At 32.4% G+C, this 24,596-nt stretch overlaps 1 protein-coding gene across 2 annotated transcripts in view; it reads left to right on the top strand.

The window, feature by feature from the left end:
- The window catches only part of ERBB4 (erb-b2 receptor tyrosine kinase 4), a 1,149,217-nt gene that overhangs the window by 895,438 nt on the left and 229,183 nt on the right, over positions 1–24,596 (top strand). For both annotated transcript variants that reach the window (XM_007187864.2, XM_007187863.2), the window contains exons 17-19: positions 15,007–15,139; positions 19,423–19,545; positions 24,329–24,427. In XM_007187864.2, coding sequence (XP_007187926.2) covers positions 15,007–15,139; positions 19,423–19,545; positions 24,329–24,427 — 355 coding nt within the window. The remainder of the gene's footprint in view (positions 1–15,006; positions 15,140–19,422; positions 19,546–24,328; positions 24,428–24,596) is intronic.

The following is a 24,596-nucleotide window of genomic DNA, read 5'->3' as shown; positions in this document are numbered from 1 at the left end:
TGTTGTAAGGAACAATCCCTTACAAATAAAATGTATTTGCATCTGATTGTATTGATGTAACTAAATTTATCCTCAAACCGTGGTTCTTGTCTTGGCAATTTGTGCCACGTGCCTCCCTTAAATCTAAAGCCAGTAAAGGTAGAATTCACCATCCTGACGGTTAGAGCAAACTAGCCGGGATTTAGGTATTTCTTTTTCTTTTCTTCTTCCTGTTTTTTTTAAAGATTAATTATTATCTTCAATATATTTTTAAATGATATTTAAAATTACAAAAGTAAAACATGCTCAGTGTATTAAATATAGAGGTATGTGGGTATATATGTATGTTTATCCTTCTACACATTTACTCATATACTAATACATATATATAATAACAAAGGGTTTTGTTTATTTACAGATATGGGAACACCACACATTTTTCAGCAACTTACCTTACTAACTTAATAGTACATTGTGAACAGCCTTCCAGATCAATAGCTTCTTTCTATGGTTGCAGTGTTTTCCCTGCCATTAATGTACCACCAATCCTATATTGAAAGATAGATTGTTGCAAATTTGTGTCTTTCACAAATTATAAAATAACATATATGTGTATATCTGGCATTATAAAAAATATGTTTAGCTAGGCATAAATTAAAATACATGGAAAATATTCAATTTATCATTCAAAGTTGCTAATCATTATTCAAAAAAGTCAAATAGACAATATATTAAAAATTATAAAACTACAAATATTTGAGTTAGAAAACATTTGAGTTACAGTCTCATTTACATTTATATATAATTTGATATCATAATTTTTTATACCTACCTAAAATTAGATGGGTCTCATCAAAGTATGGCTGAAAGATTTCACCAAAAGTTGCCAAGGACTGCCTGATTTAAAAATTTATTCTATTGAATGTATTGCTTTCTTTATGGTGTCATCAATCATGTTATAGAGAGGACTTGATGGATAAGTAAGCTTAATTAATCTTCTTTCAAAGTTTGTTGATTTTTAAAAAATTGGTTTTAAGTAATACTAGATGGACAGATATACATAAATGGATCTTTAATATTTCAAAAATTCATAAGATGACTCTGATCCTATATAGTTTTGAAATAATTTAGTAAAACTTAAAAATTAACTTAGTTCTAGCAATGCCTAAACCTTTTAAAAAAAATACTAACTCTAGATTGCTTCAAAGGGCTTCTCCCTTTCTTTTCCCTCCCTGTCTCTCTGTCTCTCTCTCTCTCTCTCTCTCTCTCTACCTCTTGCTCTCTTTTAATTACTAAGACATCATTACCTGATAATAAAGAATAACTAGAATGAATGTTACAGGTTGGTGACTGTTGCATATCATCCTAAAATTACTGTTGTAAATTGTTTAAATTAGATTGTAAATTAGATTGTTTTGTTTGTTTTTGACTATTTTGCCAAAAAACTAGAGTACTAATATATCAGTGGTCCCAAAGAGATAATGGTGTTTTCTAGTCACCAACTCACTGCTGGGTAGTGAAGTTCAGGCCTATTAACTGCATCTCTTGTTCTTTTATTTGCCCTAAGAAAAACTGAAATTTTGCATTAACTCAGCTGGCATGATTTTAAGTAAAGGTGATCCATTTGCCTAGGTAATTTCCCACATGGAAAAATAAAGATATGTAATCTGAAAAATTAAAAGACTGAGAAGAAGAAATTTTGTAGATATGCATCAGTCAAGACATTTAAAAGGAATTAATAGGTCAACTTCGTACTGTTTTTATATTTCCTTCGTGATCATTTACAAGAGAAAGAGATTTTAAAATATCCATCCCTGGATGCCTAAAACAGTATATACTATAAAATATAGCCTAATGTTAATAGTGTACATAATTTCAATAATAAAAAAATAATAGACAACAGATTGAAAAATTAATATTCTAGCTGGGAAGAGAATCTGGTTCATGTAGATTTGGATTATTTTTTCCTTAGTAGGAATGATTTCTTTTGCATGTAAATGAAATGGTTTCAGGCAAAGTATAAAGTTGTCTTGCTATTATATTATTTCAATGTTATTTGAATTGACTTAGGTTTGATTTTTTTTTTCTTTGTTTATGTTATCTGGTGGCTCTAAATCTGTATTCAGAACATCTGCAGAATCATAACATCTTCTAAGCAACTGCTTGAGAAAAAAATGGGTTTCCCCATAATTAGAAATGTGTTCTAATTAGGGACTGGGCATTTATATAAGTTCAAAAAGGAGTTATATTGTTAAACATTGTTAGATGCTCTAAAATGTGTTCTTGTGATTTTGGTCACAATAGACCTACCCTTAGGATATAAAAGCTATCCATGCTATGCTAAAAACATTATTTAAAGTGGAGCGCAGTGACCAAAAGTCTCTGCAAGGAGGGTTTGTTTGTCTTTTCTCTGAGTCCTCTGCAGAGTATTTTAAAAGAGATAGACAGAAACAGCTTCACCCTATCATTTTTTTTCCTTTGGGTTACTTCCAATCTGCTATGGGCCCAGGAATTAGAAAAATTGGGTATTCATGTTTTACCAAGTTAAATGCTAATGAAGAACTCTGTTTTCTTCATGTTCTCTTTATTGATTTTCCAGTACAATATTTGCTTGAGGTTCGTAAATTATGAAAACATTTTAGTACTTTTGAATTTTATCATTATTTGAAAATGGATGGCAATGAACAGGCTGTCCATTACAACATATTTAAATTCCACAACTCAGAAACTACATTCTTGAAGAAGCTTTACAAGCTTCTACTTAGTGTTACTTGTAGATGTGTAGGGCACCTCCCCACCCCACCCCCAATAAGAGTGTTCAGTCAAGGCTGATGTAGGTAAAGCCTGGTAAATAACCAAGAGACTGTGATAATTAAGCAAACATAATAGAAGCACCAGGGTTATTAACTGTTACCTGAAAAAGGGAAGAGCCATCCGTTTATCTTTTGTTTTTAAAAATCTGATTGTCTAGAGATAATGCATTTGATAGTTCAATGCAAGAAAAGAAGTTAAACTTGGAAAATCTGGACATAGTTCCTTTTTCGGTTAGGACTTTACTTGGGCTACAAGTGAAATTAAGCCTGATGTTAGTGGCTTCAACAAATAGTTTTATCTGTTATTCTTTAAAATACAGAAGTCTAGAAGTGAGGGAGCTGTTATTGCCTTTGGTTCTATGGATCAGTAACATCGGGGTCAGAATCCATGTCATTTTCTTATCTTTCTGTTTTGGTAGTAAGATGGCTGCTGCAGCTCTAAGCATTACATCTGAGGACACAAGAGGAGGGACAGATTTCATCAGCTGTACCTTTCCTTTCCCAGAATTCCTCTAGCTGAAATTTGCTTTTCTCTCATTGGCTAGAAATTTGTTGTATATTCACATCAAGATGTAGAAAGACTGGGGAAGTTGTTGAACTTTTTAAAAATCCCTAGATTAGAAGGCTTTAGGGAGCAGGGGATTAGGAATGACAGTTGGGTTAGTCAACCAGAAACTTTGACACAGTATTGTGAGGGTGAGAGATAAACTAAACTAATACAAGCAAACAAAAATAACAACTGGTCCAAGGATTATTTTCATTGCTTTTACGAGAAAATATTATTTTACTTATTACTTAAAAATCAGAAATAAGCAAATATTAAACACATATTAGCTTCTGTTCAAGAAACATGAAATAACTTTTCCCATTTTCTTTTCACTAGAAATTCTTTACAATTACACTTTTGTTAAGTTTAAAAATATATAGGAAACTCTGAAATTGTTGATATATTTATGTGCTTTTAAGGGTTGATTTAAGATGAAAAGTATCTAAATATTTATAGAAGTAAAGTATGCATTCAGTTATTTATTTGTGTAATAATTATTTAATGATTCTTTTCATGAGACAAACTAGCCTCCAAAAAAACATGAGGACATCTGTGACACAATTCCAGCACTTAAAGGACTTATATTTGTACTTTTAAAAATAGAAATTCCATTATTTTACCTTTAAGCTCTGAATATGTACATGTCCCTAATCTTATTTGAAATGTACATATTGGTCATGAAAATAAGACCCTCAAAATTGCAACGCTATTGTGGAACTCCTAGATGAACTAAATTAAACCGGAAGTCAGTAGATAACATGGGATATATTAGAACTAAATGTTATAGATTAGAAATAAAAGAATATTTGCCCTCAAAAGGATAGACTATACTTAAGTAGATAAGAAAAGAACAGTAATGAGCAAGGATCTAATTATGTGTTTGTAAGCTTTTTCCTAGCTTAAATAGGTGTGGAATGTGAAAGAACACAGAAAGATAAAATTGCCATTTGCCAAAATAAGAGACTTAGGGAGGAGCAGGAAATACCTTTTGGGAGAAGAAGCGTTGTTGGAATCAAAGTTTATTTTGGAATTTCTAAGACTGAGATATTAGCTATCTAAGTGGAGACATCAATTGAAATTGAAATTAAAATATAAATTTAGAGGAGAGGAGGTCTGGACTAAAGATATAGATTTGCTTATCACTACATAGATAAAGAGATGGAGGATATCATATCTAGAGAGTAAATGTAAGTAGAGAAGAGAAGAAATCCAATGGTTAAGTCCTGGGACCCTTCTACCTCTAGAGGTCAGGGAGATAAGGAGGAAGCAGCTAACAGGACTGAAAAGGACTGACCAGATAGAGGAGAAACTCAACGAAAGACAGTGTTTTAAGAAAGGGAAAGTGATCACTCACATGATGTGTTACTAAGTGATTGGTTAAGATTAGATCTAAGAAATGACTATTTAATTTGACAATAAGGAAACCATTAGTGACCTTGACAAGTACTGATTTCGTGGAGAAACTAAATTGTAATGGGAATTAGTTCAATAATTAATAGAGCACAAGTGAATTGAGCAATTCACAATTGTTCCAAATACTATAAAAGTCTTAAGTGAAATAATTGCATTTTTTCTTAAATATGTTATCACCTAAAGTATCCTATTTGCTGTTTGATTTATTTAATGATAATTATTGAGAATCTTCTTAGGGAATATTACTGGAGGTATAGGGAAATATAAAAGTAGAAATAATAGTCCCTAACCTTACAGGGCTTATAATTTACCTAGAAATAGAAAAGAATCTGAGAGAGAATAATTATAAACAATTAAATTAAGTTTAGTTTGGGAGTGTATAAAAGAGACACATAGTGTTAAGGGGAGATACTCTTGTAAATATGATAGCAAAATGGAATGAATTGGGTCACAGAGATGGCAATAAAATTGAGGCCGTTTATTAGTACTTAGCCCTTTATACATGAACATAAGGTTGTTCCTATGAAAATTACCAAATCGTAAAATAAAAAATATGAAGTGGCCTCTTTCAGAATCATTATGTTTAGCTATCTTTTTCAATTACAGAACTTTCTTTAAGTTTAATATTTAATGCCAAACTTTAAATTCTCCATAAAGGGGATGTCATTAGGACTCAAAATTAACAAAGATCCATATAGACTTACAAAGGCACCTGGTTTCAGCATGTGTTACCCAATGTGAAGAGCAGCTCCATGTACAATAGTACAAATAAGATTTCTAAATATATTAACTATTTTAGAGTTGTGTTACACTTAAAAGTGAATGGTCTCAAAAGGTCAGAACAAAAATAGTTTGATACAGCAGACTTCAACTTAATGAGAGAAATCAAACTGAAAAATAACAGTGCCTTAGGAAAACAAAGGGAAAGGGGGAGGAAAGAAAACAGAAATGAAAAAAAGCCCTTGAACCAAGCTTTTTCTTCTTTTGCATTTCTAGTGTTCCCAGAGAAAAAAGAAAGCATTGGAAAAATTTAAAGGAAATGACATGTTATCCATGGCTCTCTTCAATTAAAAATGAGAAGCTATTAAAATCAACACAGGTATAAGTCTTGATATTAGAGGAGGAACAAGGGGACACAGAAATTTGAAGGCATAGTGAAAAGATAACAATATACCTGTATATTGTTCTGCACCTCAAATCCATAGACCCCAAAGAATCAACGCTTCTCCTTCCAAATGTCTTTCTCCTGATTTCTCAAGTCCATGAATGGGGTCATCAGCCTTCCACTCACGCAGGCACAGGAGCCTAGCCATCTTTGACTCCTCCTTTGTCTGTCTTCACCATCAGGTTTATACACTGAATCATTTCTGCTGCTGGAAATACTTTTCTACCTCATCCTCTATGCTTCCCTACTATGTCTCTCACTGCCACCAATAAGCACTATTAAAATAGCTAACCAGTCTTGAAAATATCTTCTCTTCATTGCCTATTTATCTAGTATATTAGGAGAGTAATCTTCCTAATATACTCTTATAGTCATATGTTAATGGAAGCAGAAAAGATTTTAGAGGAAACCATGCCAAGATTCAAATCTTGACTATCCACTTAGAATGCTTATGACCTGGGGCAAGTTATATAACCTACCTCAGATTCATCATACATAAATAATCATGTCAGAAGAATTATTTGACATAAGACAAATAAAACACCTGGTAAAAGTCACTTTCGTTTTTTAATCCTGGAAGAAATGTTCAGTGACCCCACATGGATGTCCAAAATCCTGGCATTTTCCCTGCAGCTGTACCTCTTCTCAAAGTCTCCTCCCTTTTCATTTCATCCAACTCCCCATTAACACTTGGAAGTGCCCTCAGAGGGAAATAAGGGTACCAGCAGGGCAAAATAATTAGAAAACATATCATCTGAATGAAAAGGAGTTGTTTTTTTTTTTCTTTTAAGAAGGACACTTTCTTACTCCCTTTGTGTAAGCATTTCATCAAAAAAAAAAAAAGTTTTTAGTCTAAGGCAAGGATTGGGGTGCCTTAAAAGCATACTAAAAGAAATCAAAGATACTTTATATACATATTTGTATGTAAAATAAAAAAAACTATTACTTAAAAAATTAGTTTGTGAATCCTCTCAAAATGGGACTGCTTAAATCTGTATTATGTAATTGTACCCAGTAAACATGACAAAAATGTGTGGTGTAATGACTTGGTAGATAAAGATAAATGCAATTTGCCATAGTCTATAATACCTGTTAGTAACATAGATATGTGAGATTACAGTGATTAGAATGAATGGAGATTTTGAGGTGAAGAAAATTTTTAACATAGGAGAGCAAAGAATAGTGCCTGTAATGATTTATTCCTCCCCCACTTTACTTCATAGAGAAGTATTTATGTAATATTTTCTGCTCTATTGTGAAACTAATTAATTCCTAGCATGCTGAACAATTTCGGTAGGCCACAACTGAAATTTTCAGATTTTTATCTTCAATTTTTTAATCCTTTGGCATATTGCTTCAGGTTACCATGTCTATGTAATGAATAGGTAATAGAATGCAGTAGTACTTAGTGGATTATATATTTTGTAATTAAATATTTACAATTTTCTGTTTGTTTCATTAAACATACTTATATATTCAATCTATACAGATGATGTTAAAAGTGTTCTACTAATATAAACATTAATGATATTGTGTAATAGGTATAAACCACACACACACACACACACACACACACACACACAAGTCTGAGGACTAAAAATTCATCTGAGCTCTTACAAAGATCTGTTAACAACAGAGAAGTTCTTCCTTATCTAATTCCCTTTCAATATTTCATTTGTAGAAATTCATAGGTATTTGTCAATTATACCTCAGTAAAGCAGAAAAAAATTCATAAGTGTAAAATTCATAGGTGGATTATTTGTATCTTCAGGATGGTGTATTTAATCATGAGAACAATTGCCTCAAAAATCAAATGTACAGGTTTGTATGCTTTCCCTAAAATTGTGACAAACAAACAAAAACCCGTAGATAGGTGTAAATATTACTTATAAATAGAAGGAAGGAATTACCATGAAACTATTAGAAATTTTTCTCAGACCTAATTCTAGACATAAAATAATCCAAATGATATTTACATATTCGTTTAATGGTAATATCTCTTCTGAAATACTTTGTAACACTGTGTTATTGAATACTATGTAACTTTTTCATATTGAAAAAATATTGGGGAAAAAAGATTTATTTAAACACATGAAGACAAGTCAAGAAACATTTAAATTTAGTTAGGAAGAGGGGCAGTATGTTTTGATTCATTTGCTTCAGCACTCAACACTTCTGGTCATAGTTAAGGTATAATAGAGGAATTGCGAATCCTAATCAAAGGATAGAGACATACTGTAATACTCTAGGTCTCATCAGATAAAACTTGTAACTGTCAACTGATGTCTTCCTCAGAGTCTGACCCACATCACTTTCATTTGCTCCAAAAGAAAAGATGTGTCATATTTATAGAGCAGGTGGAATTCTGGGTCAGAATAAGCACAGTTTTCACGAGGGGAAAAAAAACATGAATGTGGCTCTCCTTGCCCTAGTCAGTAATCCTTAAAATGTCTTCTGGGGAATTTCAATATTTCCTAGTGTTTCAGGGTCTCTTGTTTCAAATCTGAGCTGCTTTGGGGAAGACTGAACAGAGTAACAATGCAGTAGGGACTATCTTTAGAATGATAGATACCGCTTAATTTTGCTTTTCTTAAAGGAAATCCAGTGTTTTTTTAAGCGCCCCAAATCCTCTTAACTGTTTTCTCACTGAAAAAATAAAATGAAACTCAGTGAAGTATAAGATCACTTATAAACTTCAATAAGAGCATAAAGGATTTAATAGACTTAAATCCCAGTGAACATAACAATGCAGCTAAAATGATAGTCTGATGAGAATTACAATATTAAGATATAACTAAATACAAAATCAAAGAGTTTATTAGAACCCCTAAATAAATTTATGTTTATTTTGTATTCTCTACTGTAGGTATTAGGTATTAAAGAAAAATCTGATGAATTGTATTTATCTACCCTAAAAAAATTCTAATGAATCATCTTTGGAAAGACAATGTATATAGCTGAAAAACTGATGGACTTGAGATTACAAGATGTAAAATGTTAACATTACTATTTATGTTTGACCTTGTCTAAGTATCTTAACTTTTCTGAGTCTATTTCATTATTTTTAATACGGAGGTTATAAGCTCAACATTGCATAGTTATTGTGAAAATATGCAGTATATGTAAAAAGAAAATTTTAATTAAAAATATACAAGTATTATTAGAATCAAAAGCCCATAGTCAATCTATTTAAATTATTTGAACTTAAGTGTAGTATATAAGACCAAATAAATCTCTGGTTTACTTCTATGAAAGGGGATATTTCTATATCAGGATAGAAAGTCTTTGACATTTTCATTTCAATTAGATTATTTCCCATTGAAAATGAAATGAATTGTTTGTGACACTATATGGGCCATAAAACTCATGAGTACCTGATGGCCGTCAGATCTTGTTTTCCTCTTATTTGGACAGCACTTTTGCTATGTTTAAACTGCTTACTTACATAATTAATATAATATTGAAAATGTCCCTATTTGCAAAGTTGCATTATTTATCTCAGTTGGCAACTGATTCTAAGAATTTTCTTTCACTAAAGAGTCAAAATGTTCTTGATCAACTACATTTTTCTTATAGCAAGAGCAAATTAGGAAACGTGAAGTATATTACTGAGGATACATTCAACCTCTGGTTCATGATATACTCATGCTTTTGTCTGATGGTCAGTATAACGTTTTCAGAGGGAAGATAGGGTGCAAGATGATAGCCAATGTTATCTAGTTATATTTTTAAAAGAAAATATAAGATTACAGAGAATCCTCACATCTGACTCTAATTTAGGAAACATCCATTTATGTTATATATAGGTTTATTACAGGCAGTAATTAATTTACCTTGCCAGGAAGTGAAACTTGTTAATACTTAGTCCTGTATGAATGTGTATGTATTTGTTTGTTTATTTATACATATGTATGTAAAGACTTGTTATCTTAAGGTGTCCTAGATTCTCTAAATTGGGCTAAGTATTTATTAAAGGATAAACATTTGATTTATTGCTCACATAAGGGCAATTTTGAGAGTGAATGGGGTTCTACTGGTACTTAACAGTGGTACAAACTGAGACTGTCCTGGCCTACAGGAGTATATGATTTGCCAGTGCTTAAAGGTATTTGATTTAAGAATAGTACTAGGCAGGATCTAGAGGCAAGTGTATCAGATCTCAGGAATCCAAGAAAGATTAGCTGGCTCCTGCTATGTTTATTTTTCATTGCCTTACGTGAAGCATGTACTTACGTGTATCTCAACTGAGTCATCTGATAGAGGCGCTGCTCACAACCAGCGGAGACACAACATAATTAAAGCTCTGACTGGTCTGATGTGGAAACATCTTTCCAGCATGATATAGCACTATAAGGAAAAAGCATGCAGATTTGAAGGTAAACACAAAATAATAATGTTAGAGGCACTATTTTATAATTTTATTTAAACTTTCTTATACAAAAATGTCTGGTTAAAATTATCTGACTAGCCTGCAGCTTTTCTTTGTTTGTTTTTACTTCTGTGTAAATTTTTAAAAAAATCAGTTTAACCTTTAGTGCCCATAGATAAGCAGTGAAGCAGCCCTAAGTCTGATCCAGCGACTTCTGAGGACCCATCTTCGAACTATTTACTTTAGAAGCTTCTAAAAGTGGAGTTCTCTGATTTAAAGTCAATACCGTGAGTTACAAACTATACTGTCAGTGTGTTATAGGGCTGCTGATTGAGTCCTTTATCTGTAACTGAAAATTATTCTGTATCTAAGAAATGAAGAAAAATATACCTATATTACAAGTTTAAAATCATTTTATTTGGTGAAATTCATATAAAATAATCCTATAGATTTAGATTTGGTGACTACATTAGTCAAACTACCAGTTTTACTGTTTACAATTTTAAAGAAAATACCACTGCACATTTTTTGTAGAATAGCCTGCCCTTGACATTAAATGAAAATTGGTATAATGGAATAGTTTTAAAACCATTTGAGTTTTAATCATAAATTATATTGACTTTACTATATTTTATTTGTGATCTGTTATCTGGAAGGAAACAGATCAATGAAAGAAAATATTTGGATGTTTATAAAATCAGCTTCCATGATTCTCTCACATTTTATATTCTCCAGTGAGGAAAAGCATGGTTCAAACAGAGTAATGAATAATAAGAATACATCTTATTATATGAGTAGTATGGTTTGGGGAGACACTACTCTTCTATATATAACTGTTTAAAATAGGTAACTGCATTCAAGGCAGTAGAGTATAATGCATTGTGTTGTCTCTGAACTTCTAAATGAAATTGTGAAAACCAAGTTACATGCTTTTAAATCAATTAGTCAAGTTTGTTTGTGATTCAGAATCCTTATTATATCAGTTTCTATGAGTAGACAATATCAGTTTCATTAACTATTTCTAAATCACAGAATAAGGTAAAATATCACTCGATAGCATCCTTTTAGAAAAAGCTTGCACTTATCACTTGTCATGTCCTATCTTGTATACTTTAGGGGATCCCAGCGATTTTTAATGGACAGGCAAAAGACAGGAAACAAATAATAATCCTGTTACAGATAAGGGATTACAGAGTATTCTAGGTCTCTTTGTTTTGATTTCATTAATAGTGTCACATTTTAGCCTCTTGGAGGCTACTCTGACTAACATATAAGAGGAACACACCCTCTTTCAGGAATATAGCCTAGTTGGCAATAGTCAGCATTGAGACCTAGGAGGGATATACAGTAATTTAAAAAAAACAACTTAAGTAGCTATATCCCTTTTATCCAAAGGATCCTCATAAAGAGTGAAGCATTAACTCTCAGGAAAAAAAAAAAAAAAAAGGGCATCTATCCTACACCTACAAATATCTAGGAATCATCAAAATTGCGGGGGGGCGTAGGAAATGTGTAAGTAGTGTAACTTTTCAGGTTAGAGTGGTCTTATAAAACATAATGTTAATTGTAAGAAACATAGTGGTAATTAAATGTCTCAGACACATTAAGCTACAATGAATAGAAAATATCTGCAAAAGCACTTAGATCATAAAAGTGGACAGGGAATAGCAAAATGAATTCTTAATTGAAAAGATGCAAAGTAAACATTCAAAAAGAAAAAATAAAGAAAAAACAAGGCCATTATTGTAAAACTAAGCTTTTAGACAATGATTTATTTTTTCTGTATTTTTCTTAAATTTAATTAACTTTTATTTCAAAGGGAAAATAAATATATTGGAGAATATTAGAAAATGCCCAAAAGTAAAAATACAAAAATAAGAACACTAGAGTCATAGTGTCTTATTGTACATTCTTCCAGATCTTTTTACACACATATACGTGTATGTGTATATGAATTTTTTTCTGATTTAGATCCTACTGTTTTGTAACTCAGTCTTTTCAATTTCTGGTCCACATCTTTACATGCCAGCACATTTTTATTTCATCTACTATCTAATCCATATTCTAATTTCTCAAGTTATCTAAAAAATTTCTGTACAGTTGGCTTGTCCATGCTAGAGTCCAGGCCAGGGTTGCATTTCATGTCTGGTTTTGTGACTATTAAGTCTTCTTAATCAAGATCAGTACCTTTTTTCATGATATTCACTCATTAAAGAGAACAAGCAAGTTTTCTTATAGAACATTGTCCCTTTTCAATTTAATTGGTTGCTTCCTTGTGGTTAATGTTCTTTTTCAAGAGTAACTTCCTCTGGAATAAGAAGAGTGTGGCCTCTTAAAATGTCCAAAAAATCATTTATGTATGAGTTTTAGGTGCAGAAACTCTAGTTCTTTACTTCTTCAGGTTGGTTGTACCTTTATCATTCCTGCAGAGTGGTAAAAGAAGAAAAAAGCTAGAGGAATGCAAGTCAACCAAGGAACTGCTGAGGGAAAATATCAAAACTAAAAGCTAACTAGGAAAATCATAGAAATTACTGTCTATTGAGTTTTTGAATGTTTTATTTTCATTGCCATGACTAAACTAAGTAGTAATGATATGATAACTGATATCCATCCAAATTAGATGAAAAAAAAAATAGAGTCAGGGATCCTGTTTTGTCCTATTGGAAGTGATCATTCTTAAAATGAAAAAAAAAAAAAAAAGAATTTTCTTTTAATTTACAGTGACATTGACAAATATTGTCATAAATACATACCATTTATTCTTTTGCAAAATAGATAAGCAGAGGAAGTTTAGAGTTTAGTTCAAATCCACAATTAACAAAATACTGGGGACTATTCTCAATCATACATAAACCCTTTGCAATAAAAAATTGGGCTCAGGAAACAAAAATACAGTTCTTTTTATAGTAGTGACTTTTCAGAGACATGTTAGGCACTTGAGCTGAAAATTATGCCTTGGGTTGAAAACCAAAATATTTTCTGAAATACATATAACTGGCATACCAAAAATGTGATCTTACACACACCGAAACACATCACAATGATGAGTTTGTTTCCGTACTTTAGTTTAATTTTCTCAGCATAGATTTTTAAGTCTTTAGAAAATTCCATTTAGGAAAATCTAGTTGAATTATAGCAACATTTCAGTATGCTGTAGGACTTTGAACTGTCAGAAAACAACCTTTAGGATGAACTACATTTTAATGTTTCTTTGCAGTTTTATATGACAATAATATAACAGTTGTAATGTTTAAAAGACATGACAATTTATAGAAGAAGTTACCCAGATTTTTTCCTAGAGCTCTTTAAAATTTAAAAATTCTATTTAGGATCATCTGCTTTCATTATTTCCGATCTGTTTTTGAGCAAAAGTTTACCTTTCAAGAACAAGTAATTTTTTTTTTTTTTCTGAAGGAGGGTAGCTGTATAGAGTAGCTTCTTCTATAAATAGGAATATAAAATATAAAACACTTTACTATGGAAAGCATGAACATTCAGGGAATTATTTTTTAGTTTTGATATCTATCATGACTTCATAGTCAACACCTATGTGTTTTACTCTGAACTGTTTGCTATGGCATATGAAATTAATATATTTCAGGGCTTTGACTACAGAAAGCTCATAGATACTACTCTACTCTAGAACAAGAAGTTAAGACCATAAACATTACTTTTCAAGCAAGCAAAAAATTTATCTTAGAAAACAAAAAGTGATCAGTTTCAAAATTATACATTAGCTAACAATATATTAGAGAAACATTTTAAGAATAAAAATCTCCAGTCAATTTCTTCCTAATCCCTTTTTAATACTATTTACATATTTTTATTTAATACTTAGTGTGTAGACCTCTTTCATGGGTATATGATGCTTAGTCATACTTTTAATAATAATGCTTACTCCAGTCATCATAACTCTGAAAACCCATCTGACCCAGTTCTTCATCTTTCTCGTACCCTTTGTCCCAGCAAAGTTGCCCTTGCCAGAGTTTGAAACAGCACTTCTGTCAGTGCATCTCTCTGTTGGTATCTCTGTATACCAGAGGTGCGGGGTTCATAGGTCCTCAGAGCACTTATTTTTGGTGTAGAACAGTAGTTCTCAATTGGCAGTGATTTTGACAGACGTTTGGCAATGTCTGGAGACAGTCATGACTAGAGGATGGAGGTGTTGCTGGCTTCTAGTGGATAGAGGCCAAGGATGCTGCTAAACTTCCTAAAATGCAAAGGACAGTCCCCGGAATGAACAAGTATCCAGCCCCAAATGTCAATAGTGCCACTGTTGAGAAAGCCTGCTTTAGAGAAAATGTTGAAAATAATATTATCAACCACAACACTACTATTTAAATGCATTTCTACTTCTTTATAGATAAAAGTAAAATTAAAATGATTTAAAATGATACTATATCAAAAATTTGGCATACATTCTTCATTTTGTTATCAAATTTTACATTTTTTCATCAAATGGCATGTTGTGGCTGCTCATCCCCAAAGATTAGTTGTCTGTGCATGGTTTATTATTAAAAAACAAAGCAAAACAGAGAACAGGTACAGTTTTTACCATGAGAAAAGTTTTGTGAAAGCTTTAATGCGTTTTTAATTTGCATTTCTTCTAATTGACTAGACTTGTGATATGTGGATAATGGCTTGTCCAACTGCTTTTTCCTCTTCCTCTGTCTTTTCTCTCTTCACACTTTTTTCTTTTCTTTTCCATTCTGGTTGACAGGACTCCTCTAATTGCAGCCGGAGTCATTGGCGGGCTCTTCATCATGGTCATCGTGGGTCTAACATTTGCAGTTTATGTTAGAAGGAAGAGCATCAAAAAGAAAAGAGCCTTAAGAAGATTCCTGGAAACAGAGGTGAGGTGTTCATTTCTTCTCAAGTGTTTAGGGATTTTCATTAGGTTTAGAAGGTTTACATACTCAGTTTTTTAATCCAAGAGAAAATTCTATTCAATTTCCTGCTGAGGGTTTATATTTTATAGTATGGTATACAAAGTTGATGGAAAATCAGAGTATATAATAAGTGTAGTCAAAGCAGGCTCATGGCTTGAAGAGGGCAAATAGCAGGGGTCAAGGAAATTATCATATTGGGCCAGATCTGTTTCTTTTGGAGACAGGGGTCCATTAACAAGCTCTAGGATATACAAGTAGCAGAACTAGAAAATATCTGAGTCAGAGAATATCTCAGTAGCAGAACTAGAAAAACGTTAGAAAGCGATAGAATTTTTTTGGTTTAAAATAAAGCCAGATCGGCAAGAAATTTATGCTTTAATTAAGGTCATTAAATTGGTAGCCACTGATCTCATTATAGCAGCAGTGAAAAGATGAGCTTCAGGATAAAGCTTAGTTTTGTAATAACATAGGTCTTATCACACTATTTATGAGATGCATTTAATATTATGCATGTTAGTTATTGTGAATATGTAAATTATCCATGAAATACTATAATTTTCTTTTGTATTGCCACACTGAATTCTCTAGCATGCAAGATGATCGTTTTCACCATAAAGGTTATAGGGGACAAACAATTGCAGAAGACCATGCGTTACCATATCCTTCTCAACTCGAATCCTACCTCTTTCTGCTGATACACGTATCCATGCGTATCAGAACATTTCAGAGCAAATCTGTACTGAGACAGTCTGCCTTCTTTGCGTTTGTTTTCCATCTCACTGTCAGTGTGACAGTTTGACTTTTCCTCTTAACACTGAAAGGAATGGGAATATTCATTCATTCATATGTTTCTCACGCTGATAATGAATTAAATTTTAGCTCTTTTCCCCCAAAAGTTAAATCTAGATAGAATTATTTGAAGGTTTCAGAAAGCTACTATATAGTTACGTATAAGAAGATACTTCTTTCTAATGATTGAAGTTATCTGAAATTAAATGGGCTGTCTTATCAGTAGACACGTTCAAGCATAAAAATGGTAGTTATATACACGGAGTGAACATAGTAATGATTCTGACTTGAGCTGGATGTTACACAAGATCAACTTGATCACTTTCAGCCTTGTACATGTGAACATGAATAAAAGTTTGGGCACAGCACATGTGCTGTGCATATTTTCAGGTTAGCTAGGATGGTGGAGGCAGGTAGAATTCTCCCTTATGGACAGCTTGGAGCAGTCACTGAAAGAATTTTGAAAAGTGAAGTAAATAAACTAGAGTTGGAAAGGAATGAAAGGTTTGGAATAGCAGTGGATATTTAAGTGATTGAATAAATAGAAGACAAATTCTGTCTCTTAACTATGTGTAGGAAAAGCTCATTGCTATGAAAAGAGTTGTTTTGTTTTGTGCTGTTAATATGGTGCTTTCTAATAATGCCCTCCAAATTGGCATTTCATTACTAAATAAATGCATACTGATTGGTTTTATAAGCATATTCTATTTTTTATAGAAAGTTATCGCTTAAGACTAAATTAGCTAACTGTTGAATTCTTGAATTCTCATCTTTCTCGCAGTAAAAGTAAATAACTGTGATTTTCTACCATCTAAATAGAAGAGAAATTCTTAAGAGGTTCAACTTAAATTCTTAAATACTGAAGCTAGAAATCTGCCTCAGATGTGAAAACTTTGTTAAAGCATGATATGTTGTTGGAAGGTTTTTAAAATTGATACACTTCCCAAAATCATGTTGACCCAGATTGTCTTTTTTCTGTTGCATGCTTAAAAGTAGAAAATCTTTTTTTCAATATACACTTATTGAGATGCACTATAAGCTTGATGCTTTGATAGATGCTGTGATTTAGAAATGTATTAATGAGATATAATCCTATCCCTTGAAGAGTGACAGATTTGGTGCCTATATTATGACAGGTAATGTTCCAGAGTTTTCCACCTATGTATATACCATTTCATCCTTTAACAATCTTCTAAGATAATTATTGGTATACCAATTTCACAGATGTGAAATGAAGGGCCAGGAAAGGCAAATTGCGTTCTAAGCCTGTAAGCGGCAACAATGATATACAAACCCACAAATTTAAACTCAAATGTCTTTCTACCATACTGGGTCACAAAATAAAACTGTGCTCTTTTAATGATATAATACTCAAATTCCTGGGGGGAAAAAAAATGTGTTTGTAGAAAAAAATTGAATGATACTTAATAAAATTGTGGGTAGAGTTGTAAAGTTTTCAAAATATGAAATTATTGCACAGTATATGCCTATATATAATACATGTATATACATTTTTAAGTCTATCTAGCCTAAACTGCTAAAATCCAGTCCCCAATCTTGCATATGATTTTTGTATGACTTTTGTATATGATTTAAAAGTTTTATAACTTTTAAACTTATAAACTTTTATAAAAGTTTCTTACTGTATACATAGTATGTGTATCAAAATCTACCAAAGAAATTCTGCACAGCAGGATTCAAATGAATGGGATCCTCTGCAGGAGATTTTTTTCAGATTTGTTAAAGAATTGTGTGACTCTTTCTCAGATTTATGGGACTTGAATGTAGTTATATGCATTATTACAAGATAAATTTGAAATTGAAATAAAAGTGTATTAGTTGCCACACTGTTAAAAAATAGCTTAAGAATATTGATAATTTGTATCACCTTTCCCAAATTCTTGCTAACATCCCTAAACTTTACCTACATTCAAGATTCTGTTTAGCTAATTAAGTAGACCATTATGTTCACAGAAGCATGATAATAATAACCAAGCTGAGGACCGCAGTGCAGTTAGCCTTATAAACAGACACTTTGAAATACTGTGGTCATTTTCAAGACAATGTGAGTAGGAGTAGGCCTTAATTATTTCCTTATGCTGAGGGAGAACAAGCTATTTGTCTGTGTTTAAAGTTTAGTTCTTTTATTTAACTTAAAAATAAATTTTAAAAAAGTTCTTGTTTCTCTGACTTGCCTTTTTCCTCAAGCATAGATAAAACTCTAAAATTTTAACATACAGTATAAACTTTTTGGTACCCAGAGTCTCTCTTTTGTCTACATTTTTGTGTTCACATAGTCAAGAAATTGGCACACATTTACATACCTTTCTCCTGCTTACCCCTCCTCTCTGGCAATGGCATCTAAACTATGACATCTAAAATTATCAGCCTAATTTTACCCCTTTTGGCTACCCAGCCCACTTTAGGATCTGGTATTTCCCACCCTAATCTCACCCTTCAGACCTGTCCTTCTCCCTGTATTATTCTCCTTCATGCCTTGCTCCTTCTCCCTGGTGCTGTGTCCAAACTGTTCTTCCTGGTGGCAGTGTCCTCCCCCATGTCCATCCATTTTTATTATCTCAAGACCAATTTTAAAGTGTGCCTCCTTTTAGGAAGCCACAAAAAGCAAACCTCACTCCCCAGTGGTTATTTTATTCCTCTGCATTTCATAGAATTCATTTATGATCTAGAATCAATTCATAGCATTTTAGAATTTTTAACCTAGAAGGTGCTCTAGGGCCTTGCTACTTAAAATGTGTTCAAGGACCATCATCATAAAGAGGAATCTCCTGGAATTCTGTAAAAATGCAGATTTCAGCCACAAATCCATATCTACTGAACCAGAATCTGCATTTTAACAAAAAAACTCTGGTAATTCATATGTACATGAAAGATTTAGAAACACTGTCTTGGTGTATTGACATTGTGCTAACTTGTTTTTTTCTCTTCTGACATGTCTGTCCTGACTTCCCTGCTAGGTATTAAATGCTAAGAAGGTAGCTTTTTTTAATTTTTAAAAATTGTATTTATTTAATTTTTATGTATCGAATTTCCTGAAATGAGAAAAAATTTTGATAGAGTACACTGGCATAAGTAAAATCTCTAAGTCTTAGCTGAAGTTGTCCAAAAGGAAGGAGCATGAAAAAGTAGAATTAAGAGGCCCTAATTAGTCTCTAAATGTCTATAAAAAGTGGGAAAAAAATCCCCTAGACTAGTACGCCTCAAGGTAGGTACACATTTGTTACTTGTGTTCACCCAAGTGAACAGCATGAGAAGAGAAAGGGTAGGGTCAGAAGGAATTGTGAGTGATCCATTTTACAAACATATTGTTTGTCAAGGAAAAGTGATCTTGTGTGTGTTTTCTGTGTGTGAGAAAGTGAACCAAACAGAGAGAAAAAGAGAGGAACACTGATTGTTGGATCGAAAGTTGTATAACCTGTACTTTTTTTGCTTTGTAGTTGGTAGAACCCTTAACCCCCAGTGGTACGGCGCCTAATCAAGCTCAACTACGTATTTTGAAAGAAACTGAGCTCAAAAGAGTAAAAGTACTTGGTTCAGGTGCTTTTGGAACTGTTTATAAAGTAAGTAGAAAATAACACATACCATCAGTTATTTTCAGTTTTGTTTCAGACTTGTTTTAAATAATAGCCAAAGTTATTGTTCTAGCCAACCTAACTTCCTCTTTAATATTCAGAGAGGAGAATCTTTATAGTATTGAGAAGTTGCTGAACAAATGAATTCATTAATTTTTATTGACCAAACTGGGTTGGATACAGTTATGAGAAAGCAGGAAACATGAATGCAAAGCCAAAATATAATTCATTCTCTCAATGCCTCATGAGCTCCTTTTGATATCATCTCCCTTTGGCAAATTTGTCCTTTTCCAAAATACCCAGATCCAACCCATTTTCCTTTACCCCTACACAAGAGGAGATCCCCAAGAGACCTGGGCAATATGCTCTTCTTTCTTTTCTCTAAGTTCAGTTTAGCTAGAAGGAGAGGGTGACAACATGGGTTTTTAATAAGAGAGATATTTCTGGAAAGGGAGAGCTTGAATGATAGCATTTGCATATTTACTTATTTAACTTAATTACAAAACCAATTCAAAGGCCAGGCCCAAGGTTAATTGTGGTGAAATTTATTTTTAATGGTAAACAGCAAGAATAAGAAGCTCTGTTGGGATAGTACTAAATCCTTGTAATGTCCATTACTTCAATTCCCAAAATTTGCTTTGACAAGTTTCTCAAAGCTATATGCAAGCCTACATTTTTACAAATATGTTGGCTAAAATATGTCAGATCTTAAGAACTTTACATCTTAAAATGTTATTTTTTTATATTTAAGACAGATTTATTTAATGGAAATTATTAACAATTGGAATATAAACCTTAATTTTCTCTCTTGAATTTTCCAAAAATAATGTAATCTCTTTAAAATAAAACTTTTATTCTATGGTCAAAATGCAAAAGTTTCTTAATCTCTTGTTCTGCATATTTTGTTCAATTAAATTCAAAATTATTAGCTGATCTTTTTTGACCCACCTCCTAGAGTAATGAGAATAAAAACAAAAATAAATGGGACCTAATTAAACTTAAAAGCTTTTGCACAGCAAAAGAAACCATAAACAAGACAAAAAGGCAACCCTCAGAACGGGAGAAAATATTTGCAAATGAAGCAACTGACAAAGGATTAATCTCATGCTGCTCATGAGCTGCTCATGCAGCTCAATATCCAAAAAGCAAACAACCCAATCCTAAAATGGGCAGAAGACCTAAAAAGACATTTCTCCAAAGAAGACATTCAGATGATCAAGAAGCACATGAAAAGCTGCTAAACATCACTAATTATTAGAGAAATGCAAATCGAAACTACAATGTGATATCACCTCACACAGGTCAGAATGGCCATCATCAAAAAATCTACAAACAATAAATGCTGGAGAGGGTGTGGAGAAAAGGGAACCCTCATACCCTGTTGTTGGGAATGTAAATTGATACAGCCACTGTGGAGAACAGTATGGAGGTTCCTTTAAAAACTAAAAATAGAACTATCATGTGACCCAACAATCCCACTACTGGGCATATACCCAGAGAAAACTATAATTCAAAAAGGCACATGCACCCCAGTGTTCATTGCAGCACTATTTACAGTAGCCAGGACATGGAAATAACCTAAATGTCCGTCAACAGAGAAATGGATAAAGAAGATGTGGTACATATATACAATGGAGAACTACTCAGCCATAAAAAGGAATGAAATTGGGTCATTTGTAGAGACGTAGATGGACCTAGAGACTGTCATACAGAATGAAGTAAGTCAGAAAGAGAAAAACATATTGTATATTAATGTGTATATATGAAATCTGAAAAAGTTGGTGTAGACAATCTTATTTACAAAGCAGAGATAGAGACACAGACAAGACACAGACGTAGAGAATAAACATACGAATACCAAGGGGGAAAGGAGAGTGGGATGAACTGGGAGACTGGAATTGACATATATACACTATTGATACTATGTGTAAAATAGACAACTAATGAGAACCTACTGTATAGCACAGGGAACTCTACTCAATGCTCTGTGGTGACCTAAATGGGAAGAAAGTCCAAAAAAGAGAGGATATATGTATATGTATAGCTGATTCACTTTGCTGTATGGTAGAAACTAACACAACATTGTAAAGCAACTATACTACAATAAAAATTAAAAAAAAAATTATTAGCTGAGTACCTAATTTGAATGTAAACTATTCTAGGCTGACTTGATACCTTCTAGTCTTCAAATCCTTTTTATGTTTAAAGAGACACAATGTATCCTATCTGTTTTTCTATTTATATTGTGCTAAGAAAAAAATGGACTACCATTTTAAAAATAACTCAATCTTGGCATGTACCTTGCATATAGTCACGATTATATTTTTAAAGATGATACGGTCTGGAAATTGAATTTTATTTTAAATCATGAATACCGTATAACTCAAGACTAAATATTATCTAGTGACCTCAGAAGGGAAAATATTAATAGTATTTTATTATTATTTAATAATAAAGCTTTATTAATATTTTTGTTAACAACACTTATTTGCTCATTGTCCAAGAGTGTTGCACATTTATTGAAATTACCTCTATTAAAAGCTTATTGAAAGTTCCATAAGTATGTTTAAATTTATGCCTACAGTGTATATGGTTGGCCCTAAGTTTTAATTAATATATTAGTTCTTACAAGGACATACTGTCTTAAACTTTAAAGAATTATTCTTGACCACAGAAATTCAAGTTGGCTTAGCCAATTACTTGGTTAATGCTTCCTTCTGGTTGAAGATACACTATGTTTAAACATAAAAGATTTGAACCAATATCATGGTATCAGCATAGTTGAATTGTGGTATGATGGGGCCTGGAAAATAATGACTATACTAATTTAAAAAGCAGTGCAAATTAATTCACACTGAATGTATATTCTTATTTCAAAATTATACTTTAGGAATATTTTAATATTGATGCTATATCTTTATAAGGTAACCCCCTCTGTGGTTACTTTTTTGAATAACGGTAAGCCTGTTCTCCACCCTAGTACCATCAAAAAGAAAATGGGGGCTTCCCTGGTGGCACAGTGGTTGAGGGTCCGCCTGCCAATGCGGGGGACACGGGTTCGGGCCCTGGTCTGGGAGGATCCCACGTGCCGCGGAGCAACTGGGCCCGTGAGCCACGGCTGCTGAGCCTGCGCGTCTGGAGCCTGTGCTCCGCAACAAGAGAGGCCGCGATGGTGAGGGGCCCGCGCACCGCGATGAGGAGTGGCCCCCACTTGCCGCAACGAGAGAAAGCCCTCGCACAGAAACGAAGACCCAACACAGCCATAACCCAACACAGCCATAAATAAATAAATAAATAAATAAATAAACAAACAAACAAATAGTATAACTTAAAAAAAAAAATGGGTCTTGGGCTTTTTTTTTCTCATTTTTACATTAATAATTTACAAAAAAAAATTATACCACAGGGAACTTGGCTTATTATTTTGCATTTGAAACATATATTTCCCTATTCACTCTAAGAACATAACCCTTAAATTCACCTTCTAAAGGTTAAAGTCTTTTCTTTTCTTTATTATTTTGACTTTTTAATAATTCTTGTGTTTAGGTCTTCTCTTATATTATTACCACTTTGGATAGCACAAATACATATGTCTTAGCATAGAAGTACTAAGTGAAAAACTCTAAAAAATATTTTCTTTATAACTAAAACCAGCTGATATTAAGAAAAACAGGAAGTGGAGGTGTTCTGCTCAGGAATAGTAGACTATTTTTTTTTCTTCCTTTCATTTTAATGTTAAAACTGGCCTTAGAAGACATTTTTGATGTCAAGGCTAATAAATTAAAATTTGAGATTATTTTTCACATGTAACCTCATATCTGCTTCTGTGTTCCTTTGGGACGATACACTTAAAAAAAATATTCTTGTATAATCTATGCATCCCTGTATTATCAGTATCATTATCCTCATTCAAATGATTGAATTGTTTACTCAGAAATGCTGTTATTTAGCTAATGTTGTACTTTACCCAAACCCTGCCAACTTTATACTTTCCCACAATGCACAGGTCCTGTTCGAATATAATTATTTCTCTATAGGAAGAGAGAACTTTCAATGACTAATATAAATATTTTATATTACTTCAGAAATAATAAAAATCCTTGACACACACCCATAATATTAAATAATATAGACAAATTAATATATGCTCAATACTCCCTAGTACTTGCCTTTGAAAACTAATTCTTAAACAATCACCTTAGAAAATTAATTCTTAAATCAATCTGAATTTTGATACATAAGAATATGCTTTTTTATTTCATTTTATTTTTAGTTGCAGAAAAATTAGATAATATTAAAGCTGAAAAGAACCTCCAACATTAATTAGCCCAGTCTTCTGAATTACAAATAAGACAATTGAAGTTCAAAAATCAGAACAGCTTTCTCAAAGTTGTGAGAAGTTGATGATATCATCCAAGTCAAATATTATTATTATATATTATTTCAATGTTTTTTCTTTTTCTTTTTCTTTTTTTACTATTCAAAGCCTTTTTCATGTACACAAATTGAACTTGATAATAGTGTAAACACCTTGAAAGCAGAATACACATATGATCTACCTTCAGGTAATGAAAGCAGAAGACAAAGTTGCTGAGTAACTTGTAACATATAACAGGTGCTTGAAAAACATTTGTTGATTGAATGACAAAATATGGAACTTGTAAATTATTTTTTAAGGTATTAATAGGTCAAGTGTTTAATCAAATTTTGTTTCTGGTCTAAATGGTGTATGTCTTAATATAGATTTAATGTGAATTTTTTTCCTCCCAAGGGTATTTGGGTCCCTGAAGGAGAAACAGTGAAGATTCCTGTGGCTATTAAGATTCTTAATGAAACAACTGGTCCCAAAGCCAATGTGGAGTTTATGGATGTAAGTACAGACAGCAGGCAATCATGTTTTTATCCATTATTAATAGACTGCTTTTAGAATTAAAAAAAAAAAAAAAAAGACTCCAACTTCAAAGTGTTGTCTCTGGAAATGGTATAATCTTAAAATTAAAGGCTTGAGCAAGGGTCAGCAAACTTTTGCTTAAAAGACC

This window comes from Balaenoptera acutorostrata, chromosome 8 (assembly GCF_949987535.1).
Source record: "Balaenoptera acutorostrata chromosome 8, mBalAcu1.1, whole genome shotgun sequence".
NCBI classification, from domain to species: Eukaryota; Metazoa; Chordata; class Mammalia; order Artiodactyla; family Balaenopteridae; genus Balaenoptera; species Balaenoptera acutorostrata.
This window is presented reverse-complemented; position numbering and strand designations above follow the sequence as displayed.